General features: G+C 36.6%; 1 protein-coding gene across 11 annotated transcripts in view; it reads right to left on the minus strand.

The window, feature by feature from the left end:
• Positions 1-104: 104 nt before the first annotated feature.
• The window catches only part of crtc3 (CREB regulated transcription coactivator 3), a 100398-nt gene continuing 88836 nt past the window's right edge, over positions 105-11666 (minus strand). For 6 of the 11 annotated variants that reach the window (XM_087261833.1, XM_087261830.1, XM_087261832.1 and 3 more), the window contains 3 exons: positions 8928-9011; positions 6991-7198; positions 2178-5378 (listed from right to left, as the gene is read on the minus strand). In XM_087261833.1, the coding sequence (XP_087117959.1) occupies positions 5173-5378; positions 6991-7198; positions 8928-9011 (498 nt within the window). In that variant the 3' untranslated portion in view covers positions 2178-5172. Of the gene's footprint in view, positions 5379-6990; positions 7199-8927; positions 9012-11666 lie in introns of all 11 variants that reach the window. The other 5 variants (XM_087261828.1, XM_087261827.1, XM_087261825.1 and 2 more) reach the window with 3 other exon arrangements.

Raw genomic sequence — 11666 nt, forward strand, 5'->3', positions numbered from 1 at the left:
GCGCTGCCTCCATCTAGTGGTTTGGCAGCATAAAAACATCAAGCGGAGAGAAAATGTGAGACCAGAAACTGGATGCCACAAGAAAGCCAAACCGACGTCAGATGTTTGACAATAAAGAGTTTTATTTGTTTATATTAAATCAAAAGGAAAGCACTATAACATACTTCACAAACCAAACGCCTTGCGGTGTAGAGCAGTGGTTTTCAATGCTGGTCCTGGAGACTCACAGCTCTGCACTTCCTGTAAATCTCTCATTACCTCAACCTGCTGTGTTAACTAAGCAAGACACACACAAAAGTGCCTTGCTGTGGATCCACGGACAGTGATTTAAAACCACGGCTATAGTAAAACTGTAATATAAGAAAAAATATATGGCATATTACAAAAAAAGGAAGTAACACTAGTGGACAAGAAAATATTTTTAAATAATATAACTGTACATTTTTTTAAAGGTGTCAAAAAATAACCAAACATAAAATGAAAAGCAAAATCCTTCTATAAACAGAAGAAATAAACTATGTTGGTATGAAGACTACATTAAAAAAAGCCAATAAACACCTTTTTTTGCTATTAGATCACAGGGCCAGGAAATGGAAAAAAAAAAAAAAGAAAGTATCACAGTACACTCACAGGGACAGCAAGTGGTCAAGAGAATAAGGCGAGAGAGAAAGAGAGAGATGGGAACAGATTACAACCAATCAATAGACCACTCCAACTCTTAAAAGGTTATGCCACAGTCCATATTTATGAAAAACTTCCAATATTAAATGGAGAAAATAATAGATGAGTGAGATGATAAAAAAAGATGTTATGTAAAGAGAAGCTGCTTTTTTTGCCAAAAAATGCTTAACAGCCTTGTATTACCCTTAAACATCATGATCTAGAATAGATGCTTCAAATACAACTAAAGAGCAACATTATTAAAGACCATGAATCTGAATCTGCAGGGGGGAAAGCCAAATCTGGTAATGGGGAACAGATTTACTCAAGATTAAAGGTATAGTTCACTCAGAAATGAAGATTTACTCATGCTCAAGTGGTTCTAAACCTTTATGAGTTTTTTCTTCTTCTGTTGAACACTAAAGAAGACATTTTGAAGAATGCTGAAAGCCTTTAACCATTGACTTCTACAGTAAAAAAGCAAATGCTATAGAAAGTCATTGGGTTTCCAAATTTCTTTAAAATATCTTCTTCAGTGTTCAACAGAAGAAAGTCAAACAGGTTTGGAACAACTGAAGGGTGAGTAAATGATGACAGAATTGTTAGTTCTGGGAGATCTTTAAAGAGTACAAACATGTTCCTGGAGAGTTTATCTACAAGCCAAATTAAACACATCCAAACCAGCTAATCAAGGTCTTCAGATTCACTAACAGCACGTTCCATTCCTCTCATCCCTGTGCCCTAATCCTTTTAAAGGGTTCACCCCCCAAAGTAGCTTTGAAGGGATTAGAGCATAGGGATGAGTCCTTCTGAATGAAACACATTGTGCGACACCAATCAACTTTCGCTATGCAAAACATCATAGGGGCCAAAAGTCCATTATCAGCTGTACCCTGCAAAATCCTTAATTCCAAAGGGCCCTATGAAGTGGCCAGTTTGAGCACTTCAGTTTGGAACAACACTTTAATATGGCGGCCCTGATTGTTTTCCCTCAGAAGTGCTCTTCGTTAGGTTAATTGAGGGAGGTGGGAGGGATTGGGGGTGCTGTTTCCTATTTAGAGCATCCTGTAAACCTCTAGATGGGTGGAGGAGGTGAAGTAATAGTTCATCCACTAATTAGCATTAAGTGATTCCACATCTTTAAGAGATTCTTTATTCTGTTGAACAGTAAAGATGTTTTGAAGAATGTTGGAAACCTGTGACCATTGACATGCATTCATTCTATGTCTTGTCGGCTTGGTCTGTTTATTAATCCAGGGTCGCCACAGCGAAACGAACCGCCAACTTATCCAGCACATTTTTTCACAGCGGATGCTGTTCCAGCCGCAACCCATCTCTGGGAAACAACCACACACACACACTCATACACTACAGACAATTTAGCTTACCCAATTCACCTGTGCCACATGTCTTTAGGCTGTGGGGAAACGGGAGCACCCGGAAGAAACCCATGCAAACATCACACAGAAACACCAACTGAGCCGAGGTTCGAGCCAGCGACCTTCTTGCTGTGAGGCGACAGCACTACCTACCGTGCAACTGCGTCACCCCCATTGACATGAAGAGTAGGAAAAACAAATACCATGGCAGTCAATGGTTACAGGTTTTCAACGTTTTTGAAAAAGTTAAAGAAACAAACAGGTTTGTGACACGTAAAATGTGAGTAAATGATCAGACAGAATTCAAATTTTTGGGATGAACCCTCCTTATAAAATCTGTTCAACTATAAAAACAGGGCTGGACACCCACAGTATAAATAGAGCTGTTTTTAAAGATACGGTTCTATGCTTTTAGGCAAATTTATGCAGGCAAAATCCATTTATTTTATTAGGAATCCGTGCATAATGGTGAAAGACTTCTATTGGTTTACAGGCCTAATGAACCAATAGAAAGAGACTTTGGTTTGAAAGAGACTTCTGTGTGAGCAGTGCTTCATGCATCACTACACTCTTATAGACACTGGATCTTTTTATGCCTACAATAAAAACTGCACCTTCAAGGGATAGTTATGGCAAACATGAAAATTTGCTCAGCATTTCCTCACCCTCAAGAGTTTCGAAAAATGTATGACTTGTTTGTTGAACACAAAAGATGATATTCTTGTTGGCAACCAGACTTTTATAGTAGGAAAATGTCTGATTAGCAACACAAGTCTTTGAATGAAACATAAGAATGAAGGAAAGGCTGAGTAAATGACACAACACTCACTTCTGGGTGAACTGTTGCTTTAAATCTCTGCTTGTATCAATCCTCCTCTCATCTTGCCTACTTAGACCAATTCTTTAAAAAAAAGGGCAAGAATTTTAGTCAAAACTACTCATTTTGACCACAACTCTGTAATATGACCTGGATGAATGCATAAATATACACCAATGGAGAAAATAAAAAAGAACGAACGAAATTGTGGACATGGCACACAGATAACGTTGCTATTGCTTTCTATTTCCAACTGCAATAGAAAGCCACACAGAGAACAACAGAAAGAAGAGTGTGTTTCGGATCATCACAACAGTTTCTCTGGGAACAATTTTGGATCTGGCAGTCAAGAGGCAGGATTTCAGCACAGAGCCACTCACGATATGGTGAAAAAAGAAAATGAAGTACATTCCTGAGCTATACTTAGACATCTTTTCTTCATCTCAAAATATTTGGTCATTTGAATCTAGTCATTCACAAAACAGACTGCATACATTTCAAAATCCTCACATGCATGACATGCGGAGAAACCTAACAAAACATCTCTGCGTCATCGCAAATAATAAAACAAAAACACCTGAATTTGTTTCCTTTTTGTTCAGATCAGTGCAAACATGAGCAATAACAACGATACATGTGTCCCACGTCCACAAAACACACATTTTAAATCCCCCCACCCCCCCCCCCCCTGTAAAAACCCCTCACAAGGATCAGAGCTGCAAAGAGAGGGCCCATGCTGAACAACGATGAAAAATACCATCACAACAAACAATCGCTCACGAAAGTAGACATCCACAACAAAAGTTAAAAAACAACGAGAAAATGAACAAGTACAAATACAACTGACATATTAGAAGCCGCATAACAAGTCTGTATAAAATCTGAAATAAGCACAAAGATATAGTAAATATACAAGTAAAACAGTTCCTTTTCATGGTCTAGAGTGTTCCAGAGACAGTCTTGCGCTAAAGTTCTGCATAGCCAAAGCTTCTAATCGCTAACTTCTGGACTGGATCAGCATCAGCAAGATACAAAGGTTGTCGTTTTTTTTTTTCTTTCTTGAAATCTTGTCGATTTATACCAAAATCATAAAAATTTCAGCGCCTACTCACAATTCATAGTTTTTAAACTTTATCTTTGTAAACAGTTTGCCCTTTTTTCTGTGTCAAAAATACATTCTAGTCAAGACAGAAAAATTGTGAGGCATATATTTATATATATATTTATATATATGTGGCAAAGCTCTCTTTTATAACTTTTTTTCTTTTTATACAAAACAAAAAAAAAATATGCAAAATAATGCTCTATACACACGATCTAGTATCCTCCCTCCATTTTTTTTTCTAGTACTCGACTGCAGGAGAAGAGGCGCGATTCACTGAATATTATCGTCTGAAGAAGCAGACTGGCCACACCTGAAGGACGGACTAAGATTTCACATGCGGGCAGCAAGGCGACCTCTGATTGGTCACAGCATTATCATGCGGTTAGCGGTAGCGCATGCTCTGAACCTCAGACAGTGACACTGTTGGTTATTTTAGATGTGTCTGTTCAGTAGACGACTGAGCGCGTTCTGGTTCTTCTGAAACGAGGGTCGGTTGGCGTGGCAAGAAGCGGGGGGGAGGAAAGATCAACCCATCCTGCTGGTGTCTCGTATCACAGCATTTGGTGCATCAATATGGGCTGGTATTTCTCCGGCTGTCGACTCCTTCTGTTCCTCAACACGTCTTCATTTCCAGGAGCATCCCATCATTTTTGCAGCTCTCGAAATGTCATCGAAAGCTGGTGTGACCTTTTGATAGCATCCAAAAGTACGGTGTAAAACAAGCACATTCATTCATTTATTTAGATTTGGGGGTCGCATGGCTTTGAGTTAGCAATGCAACAGCCTGAACCAGTCATCGTTGGTTTGGCATTGCTATGGCTTCGGTGTTCTGATTGTCACTCGGCACGATGAGTAGATGCACGGCAGAATGTTTGTTTGTTTCATTGTCTTTGCAGGTCAAAGCGTGCGTGAAGCGTCGAGATTGGTTTCCCCACATCTGCTGAGTGATGATGGCGTCTCTAGAGGCAGATGGAGAATGCTGAGCAATGGCGGACACTGAGAGACGACGGCTGGGTGAATCAAGCCTGGATGATTCACCTTACACCATGTAGTGTTTATGCATGCGCTTTGTGCTGAAGAAAATGTCAAATGTAAAAAAGAAAAAGGGATGAAAAAAAAGTAGAAATCAAGAGTGCTAAAGTTTCTGTGCTTTAGTCGTCACGTTCATGGACTTGTATGTATTTGTGTGTACATGTGAATGATGTGGCTTTCTAAAGTCTGTCACTGCGAAAGCTGTCCTCTACTGAGGGGTCAGGCAGGACCATGTCGGGGTCACTGAGCATGCTTAGTCCGTCTAAACTGAGCGGCTCGATGCGCAGCTCATCCTCAAGTGGGAAAACTCCCTCCGAGTCCAAACACTCCGGCACTGCAGACAACACACTGCTGATGTCCTTAGACAGGCTGGGATTGGAGTCATCTGAGAAAGAAAAATCAAAACATCAGTAAAAAGACGTTTAAATTACATTTAGATTATTTCAAGGAGCAGTTAACACTATGTTGGACCCCCCTGCAATTTTAATCCTAGCTAGATTTTTGAGAGCAGCGTGGTGCAAGGACAATAACTGAGAACCATTGATGCCTTGATCACTTAACTAGCACCTTAACGCCCTGGCAGTGGCCAATAGCTTTGGTTTTAGATTTAACTTCATTACATTCATTCATTCATTCATTTTATTTTATTTTCGGCTTAGTCCCTTTATTAATCAGGGGTCACCACAGCGGAACGAACCACCAACTCATCCAGCATATGTTTTACACAGCGAATGCCCCTCAAGCCACAACCCAACACTGGGAAACAGCCATACACTCTTGCATTTACACACATTCAGTACACTACTGACAATTTAGCTTATTCAATTCACCTATAGTGCATGTCTTTAGACTGTGGGGGAATTCATAACATTAATGTTTGAGTTAATATTTACATGATATTTTGAACTGTTTATAAGTAAAGCGAGCTTTAAATACTATAATAAAAACAAGCAAATACTGAGTTGTTTCAAGAGTTATGGCACTCTTTTAATATACGAAAACATTTCTAAAAAGTGTGCAACAGTAACTTTGAATGGGGTATATGTACAGCTAGTGTTTTTTCCCATATCGATTCCTTTTACAGCATCTATGTTGTAATGCAATTAAAATATTATCAGTTAAACAGCATTCATCAAGTTGTTCAAACAAAAATGAGATGAAAGGCCTTTTAAAAGGCAAGCGCCGTCAGGAGCAGCAGCTGAGTGCAGAAGCTCTATTGAATATACCGGGGTAAAATAAATGCTCAAATTTTAAAGACATGGAATGGAGCAATGGCATTTAATGCAGTGCTTCTTGTACAATCTGAGACCAACTTCATATCATATATCAATCAGGCAGTGAAGATCATTGACTTTTTAAGAAAACTGACCCTAAATACGCTGATTTTGTAACGGCTTACAGTTTACCAGAAGCGCTCGAACTGGGTTACTTCTGCATATACATGTAACCTATTTGTTGTTGATTTTGTGAATAAGAATGCAATTAAATCACATGCTTAAATGTAATCAATGTCCAGCACCAATATATATTATAAACATATATATCTACAGAAGCTATACAATATTATATTTGAGCATATACATTTGTCAAAACGGAAGCCAAATCTGGAGCTTATCTAACAAAATAACTTACGATAACAGTCCAAAAATTAGTCCAGCCAAATTTATGTTATAGAAAAATATTAAAAAACAAATAAAAAAAAAGAGGAAAAATCAAAAGAAGCAAAAAAAGAAAAAATTTAGTTGAAATTTTGTAGGTTATATATATTTTTCAAAATATTTTGCTTGAATTTAATTGTATTATCTTTTAACTTCTAAATATGACTAAAATATTATTTTAATAAATGTATCTGTTTAATAAATCTGTTTTGTTTAAATGCACCAAAATACATTGCATATATTCATTGACAAATGGATACAAATATTTATTATCAAAATGGGCTGTGCTCAATTATGCTGAGCATTGTATATATACTATATATAATACAGTATATGCACCTGTAAGGATGATGTTGGGCACTCCTCCTCCTCCGCCTCCACAATTGGAGTAGAGCATGTTTTGCCTCATCTGAAAGTGGTCGTGCAGGTTGCCATGACTGCCACCCAAACCCATGAGTGCAGCCTGAGAGCAGTAGAGGTTGGAGGACGGGTCAAATCCTCCCGCCATAGAGCTCATCACATTCTCCAACATATTATACTGATCTTGCTGTTTTAACACAAACAAAACACGTGTTACACTCTAGAACACAAAAGACCAACAATATCAATGAACTTTTATTAAAACTTTATTATTAACAGACACTATATAGTGCCTAATAGTCGTTAGGTAATATAGTTAATATTTTATATATTTTTCATATATTTGTTATTAGTTAACATACTGAGAGCAAACGTCTACTCATTTGACATAATGTGTTTGTAAATATTTGCTTATGACCCATTGTGACCATATTACATATTTGTCTTTCGGATGAAACGCTAAATCGAGGTCCTGACTCTCTGTGGTCATTAAAAACCCCATGGCACTTCTCGTAAAGAGTAGGGGTGTAACCCCGGTGTCCTGGCCATTAGCCCTTAACCATTATAGCCTCCCAATCCTCCCCATCCACTGAATCCACTGGCTCTATCAATGTCTCTTCACTCCATCTATAGCTTGTGTGTTGTGAGCACATTGGCACCGTTGTCCTGTGGCTGTCTTCGCATCATCCAAGTGGATGCTGCACACTGGTGGTGGTGTGGCGAGACCCCCCTCATGATTGTGAAGCGCTTTGGGTGTATGGCCATACACAATAAATGCACTATATAAATACACACATTACATTACTTTACTTTTTAACTGTTAAGCGTGGCTGGTTATTCATTTTTCTGTTGTGTTTTAGATACAATTAAAAACAATCTTTGTTAGTGACTTTGAGACAGTTTTGGGACCGATTCCCATGAAGTTACTGAACGATTAATGGTAAATATTTAAAAAAATTATTTACAAGCAATGAAATGTTTCAATTTTAAGTACAAATAAATCCATAATTAGTAAATCTACGGTAGAAGTCTGTAGCCAGTAAAAAGTTCAGTAGTGCTAAAAAGAGCAGTTCCCATAAAAATTATAAATGATTATCAGTAAACATTTTTAAATATTGTTTAATGATTAATAGTTTTAACAAGACAGAGGACTGCAAAAAAAATTAATAAATTAAAAAAAAAAAAAAAAACAACAACAACAACTAGCTGATAAATGACTTGTAAATATGCAAGTGCAGCAAAACTTGCACCTGAAAATTGTAAAAATAAATAAATAAAATAAATGTAAATATATACACTGTCAGACTGTGGTTATTTAATCCACAGTGTGTGGGAGTGTGGGAGCTACTTCAAAATATTTAAAAAATAATTTGCAAATGTAAAAAAAATGCACTTGATGATCCTTAAATCAATTTATTCTAATTAATCAACCAGTTTTATGACATGTTCAAGAACTGTAATGTACAATAAGTTGTTTTTCCTTTATTTTAAATCTGTTAATAACCATCTGAAAATGTGATATAGTGCATAATCATACAAAAATTGGAACTTTTAAATAACTTTTGCAAACATTTTAATTAATGAAAGTGATTAAGTAACATTCAAAGTGTTTATTAGCAAACATTTATGAGCACATTAACTTTAAGCTATTTAAATACATATTCACTATGCGTTATGCAATGTGTGAATAATTTATTAACGAAAGTTATAATGAGCTTTGAATTATTAGTATGTACTTTTTTAAAGCCTGTATAACATTTGTAAGCAATACATATTTTCTGAATTATTACTGAAAATCATTAAGAATGTTATATATTGCACAAAAAAAAAAAAAAAAAAGTTTGTTAATAATTTAATACTGATATTCAAGTCTGGAAAAGAGGGTCAACTTTGGAATGCCCTAAAGGCACGTTTACCTGATAGGCTGAACATTTTGACTGACGTCCAGAGAACTGCTGCTCCATAAATGGATCATTAAAAAACCCAGCCATGCTGTTGTGCTGTGGGCAAAAAAAAGCAAAAGAAGGGTGTTAATATTTAACACTATATTTGTATAGTAAGCAACTTTTGACTTTTTGATGCCAGTTAATCAGGAATTGACGATTTTGATCTCATTGACTCACTGGAAGGAAAAGGGGCTTTATTTGCACGTTTTTTGTGATATTTCAGTTTTTGCCCATAAATTTAATTCACATTTTTGGATTGAAACATTTTAGATTTGTGTCACAAAACCTGTAAGACATTTTTAAATATAATCTGAGCGATTTCTGTATTGCCTCTATTGAAAGTCTAATCAAACAAAACACATTAATATCCAACTAAAGAGACACTATTAATGCGCCCCCCTAATATAATGGTTGGATACATGTAAATGTATTATTTTTGAGACTGATCAGGCTACATAAAAATTTTGCAAACATTGTTTGTTACAGATATTCACTTCTGTTATTAAGTTTTTTGTTTTACTGTTCTTTGTTCTGAGGTTTAAATCATCACTGATTTGTCAATCCTTTCTTTTGTTTCAACCAGTCTTATAATAGGTAATGTGTTGTTTATCCTTTTCATCCATCTTATTCTTTTCTCTATTCATAGGTTACTTATCTTTAGTAGGTTATTTACTGTGTTTTTATAGTATGCTAATATGTGTTGAATGTCTAATTATTTTTCTGGTGAACCTATTTGTATTGGTGTCTGACAGCTTATTGGGAGTTTCAGGATTTATACTTTTATATATATATATATATATATATATATATATATATATATATATATATATATATATATATATATATATATATTATCCCCACATTCTCAAACATCAAAAAGACACAAGTTTGCCTTTGCCTTTCCCCCCATATAAAATGCTTGTCACTTCATCTCGCTGGTGTCTATGGAATTCTTTTTGGTCGTTGCAATTATTGGAATGTTTTAAAGGAACTGAGATGCTGTGCTCACAGCAGACACGGAAAGTGCAAACAAATTGTGCTATTCGTGCATAAATAGACCCGAGAACATTTAAAGCTAGCTTAGTTGCTAAATGCCTAACATGGATTTTATTGAGAGAATAGAAAAACAGCGTAATTCGTTCGTCAACTAGATCCTATTAGAGGTGCACAAGTGCACTTAAGTCAGGTTTAATATCTGTGGTGGATTAGCAAAGTAGCATCGCACACAAGTGATCATCACTGAGAGAGGATGTGTACCTTAATTAGTTATGAGTTAATTAGTCCACCATTTATATTACCATTAAAAAAATGCCCAGGTCAGCTCTAAGATATATAATAATCATAAGTGCTAATGTGACTGAAAGCCTAAATTAAATGTGTTCATCACAGGCCCAGATTGACTAATCGGGAGCACCGGGAGAAATCCCGGTGGACCGGTCCGTTTTTTGGCCGCGAGGGCCGGTGTCCCTAGCTGCTTGCACTCTCAGCAGTTGCACTTTATTTCATTTATTTATTTATTTGACCATAGCCACACTATTTTTATTCATTATTTTGACGCAGCCCCGCTCATTTTATTTATTTTCTCGCAGTCCCGTGAGCAAAATGCAGCCCGCAGGTTGATGATGTAACCAAGTTATTATTCCAAACAGCGGGAACTTAGTGAATATTAATTAATATTAATGAATATTCCACCTGCTCAATGAAAATCAGATGGTTCACTACATTAATAAATCTGACATAACTTGATCAGAAATCTAAAAAGGGGAGAAAAAGAGTAGACATCAATAGCAGCAGATAACAGTGCAGTACTTATTTTATATCCCGGACTTATCACCCTAACAGCGCCGTCTTGGTCTAGTGCAGTGGTCACCAAACTTGTTCCTGGAGGGCCGGTTTCTTGCAGATTTTAGCTCCAACCCTAATCAAACACACCTGAACAAGCTAATCAAGGTCTTACTAGGTATACTTGAAACATCCAGGCAGGTGTGTTGAGGCAAGTTGGAGCTAAACCCTGCAGGGACACCGGCCCTCCAGGACCGAGATTGGTGACCCCTGGTCTAGTGGTTAGCACGCTGCGTTGTCACGCCGCCGACCCGAGTTCGATACTCAGCAGGATAATTTTTTTTTTTCATTTTTAGTGTTAAGACAAATAATACTGTTTGGGTTACTTATGTAGGGGTACATTTTTGTGTGTGTGTGTGTGTGTGTGTGACACTGACAAAGGACAGGATATCTATAAAGAATAATTGTTCTCATATTTATGAAAAACATTTGAAGTTCTAAAGCAGCTGTGTCCTTGAAGAAAACATGTTAGTGTCATTAGAAACGGAATTGGAAATAACGTTATTTAAATTTAGTTGAGGTGGGCCGGTCTAAGGCTTGAAACTCCAGAGCTAAAAAGGAGTCCCACTCCGGCCCTTGTTCATCATCTAAAGCAGGGATGCTCAAACTTTTTCTTATGAAGGGCCAAAAACCAAACTTGATTAAGGCTAGTGGGCCTAAAGTAAATATAGCTGCCATGGGTAATTTTCTAATTTATTTAATAAAATTTGAAAAATAACTAAAACACATTGCAACTAATACAGCATATATATTTTTTAGATTTTATACTAAAATTATTACCAGTAAAAAAAAAAATAAAATTATAACAGAACGGAGTTACACTAGTTTTTGCCTCGATTTGCTCGTCAATGTCTTTTTCATAGTCCT

This window comes from Danio rerio, chromosome 7, assembly GCF_052040795.2.
Source record: "Danio rerio strain M-AB ecotype USA chromosome 7, GRCz13ab, whole genome shotgun sequence".
NCBI classification, from domain to species: Eukaryota; Metazoa; Chordata; class Actinopteri; order Cypriniformes; family Danionidae; genus Danio; species Danio rerio.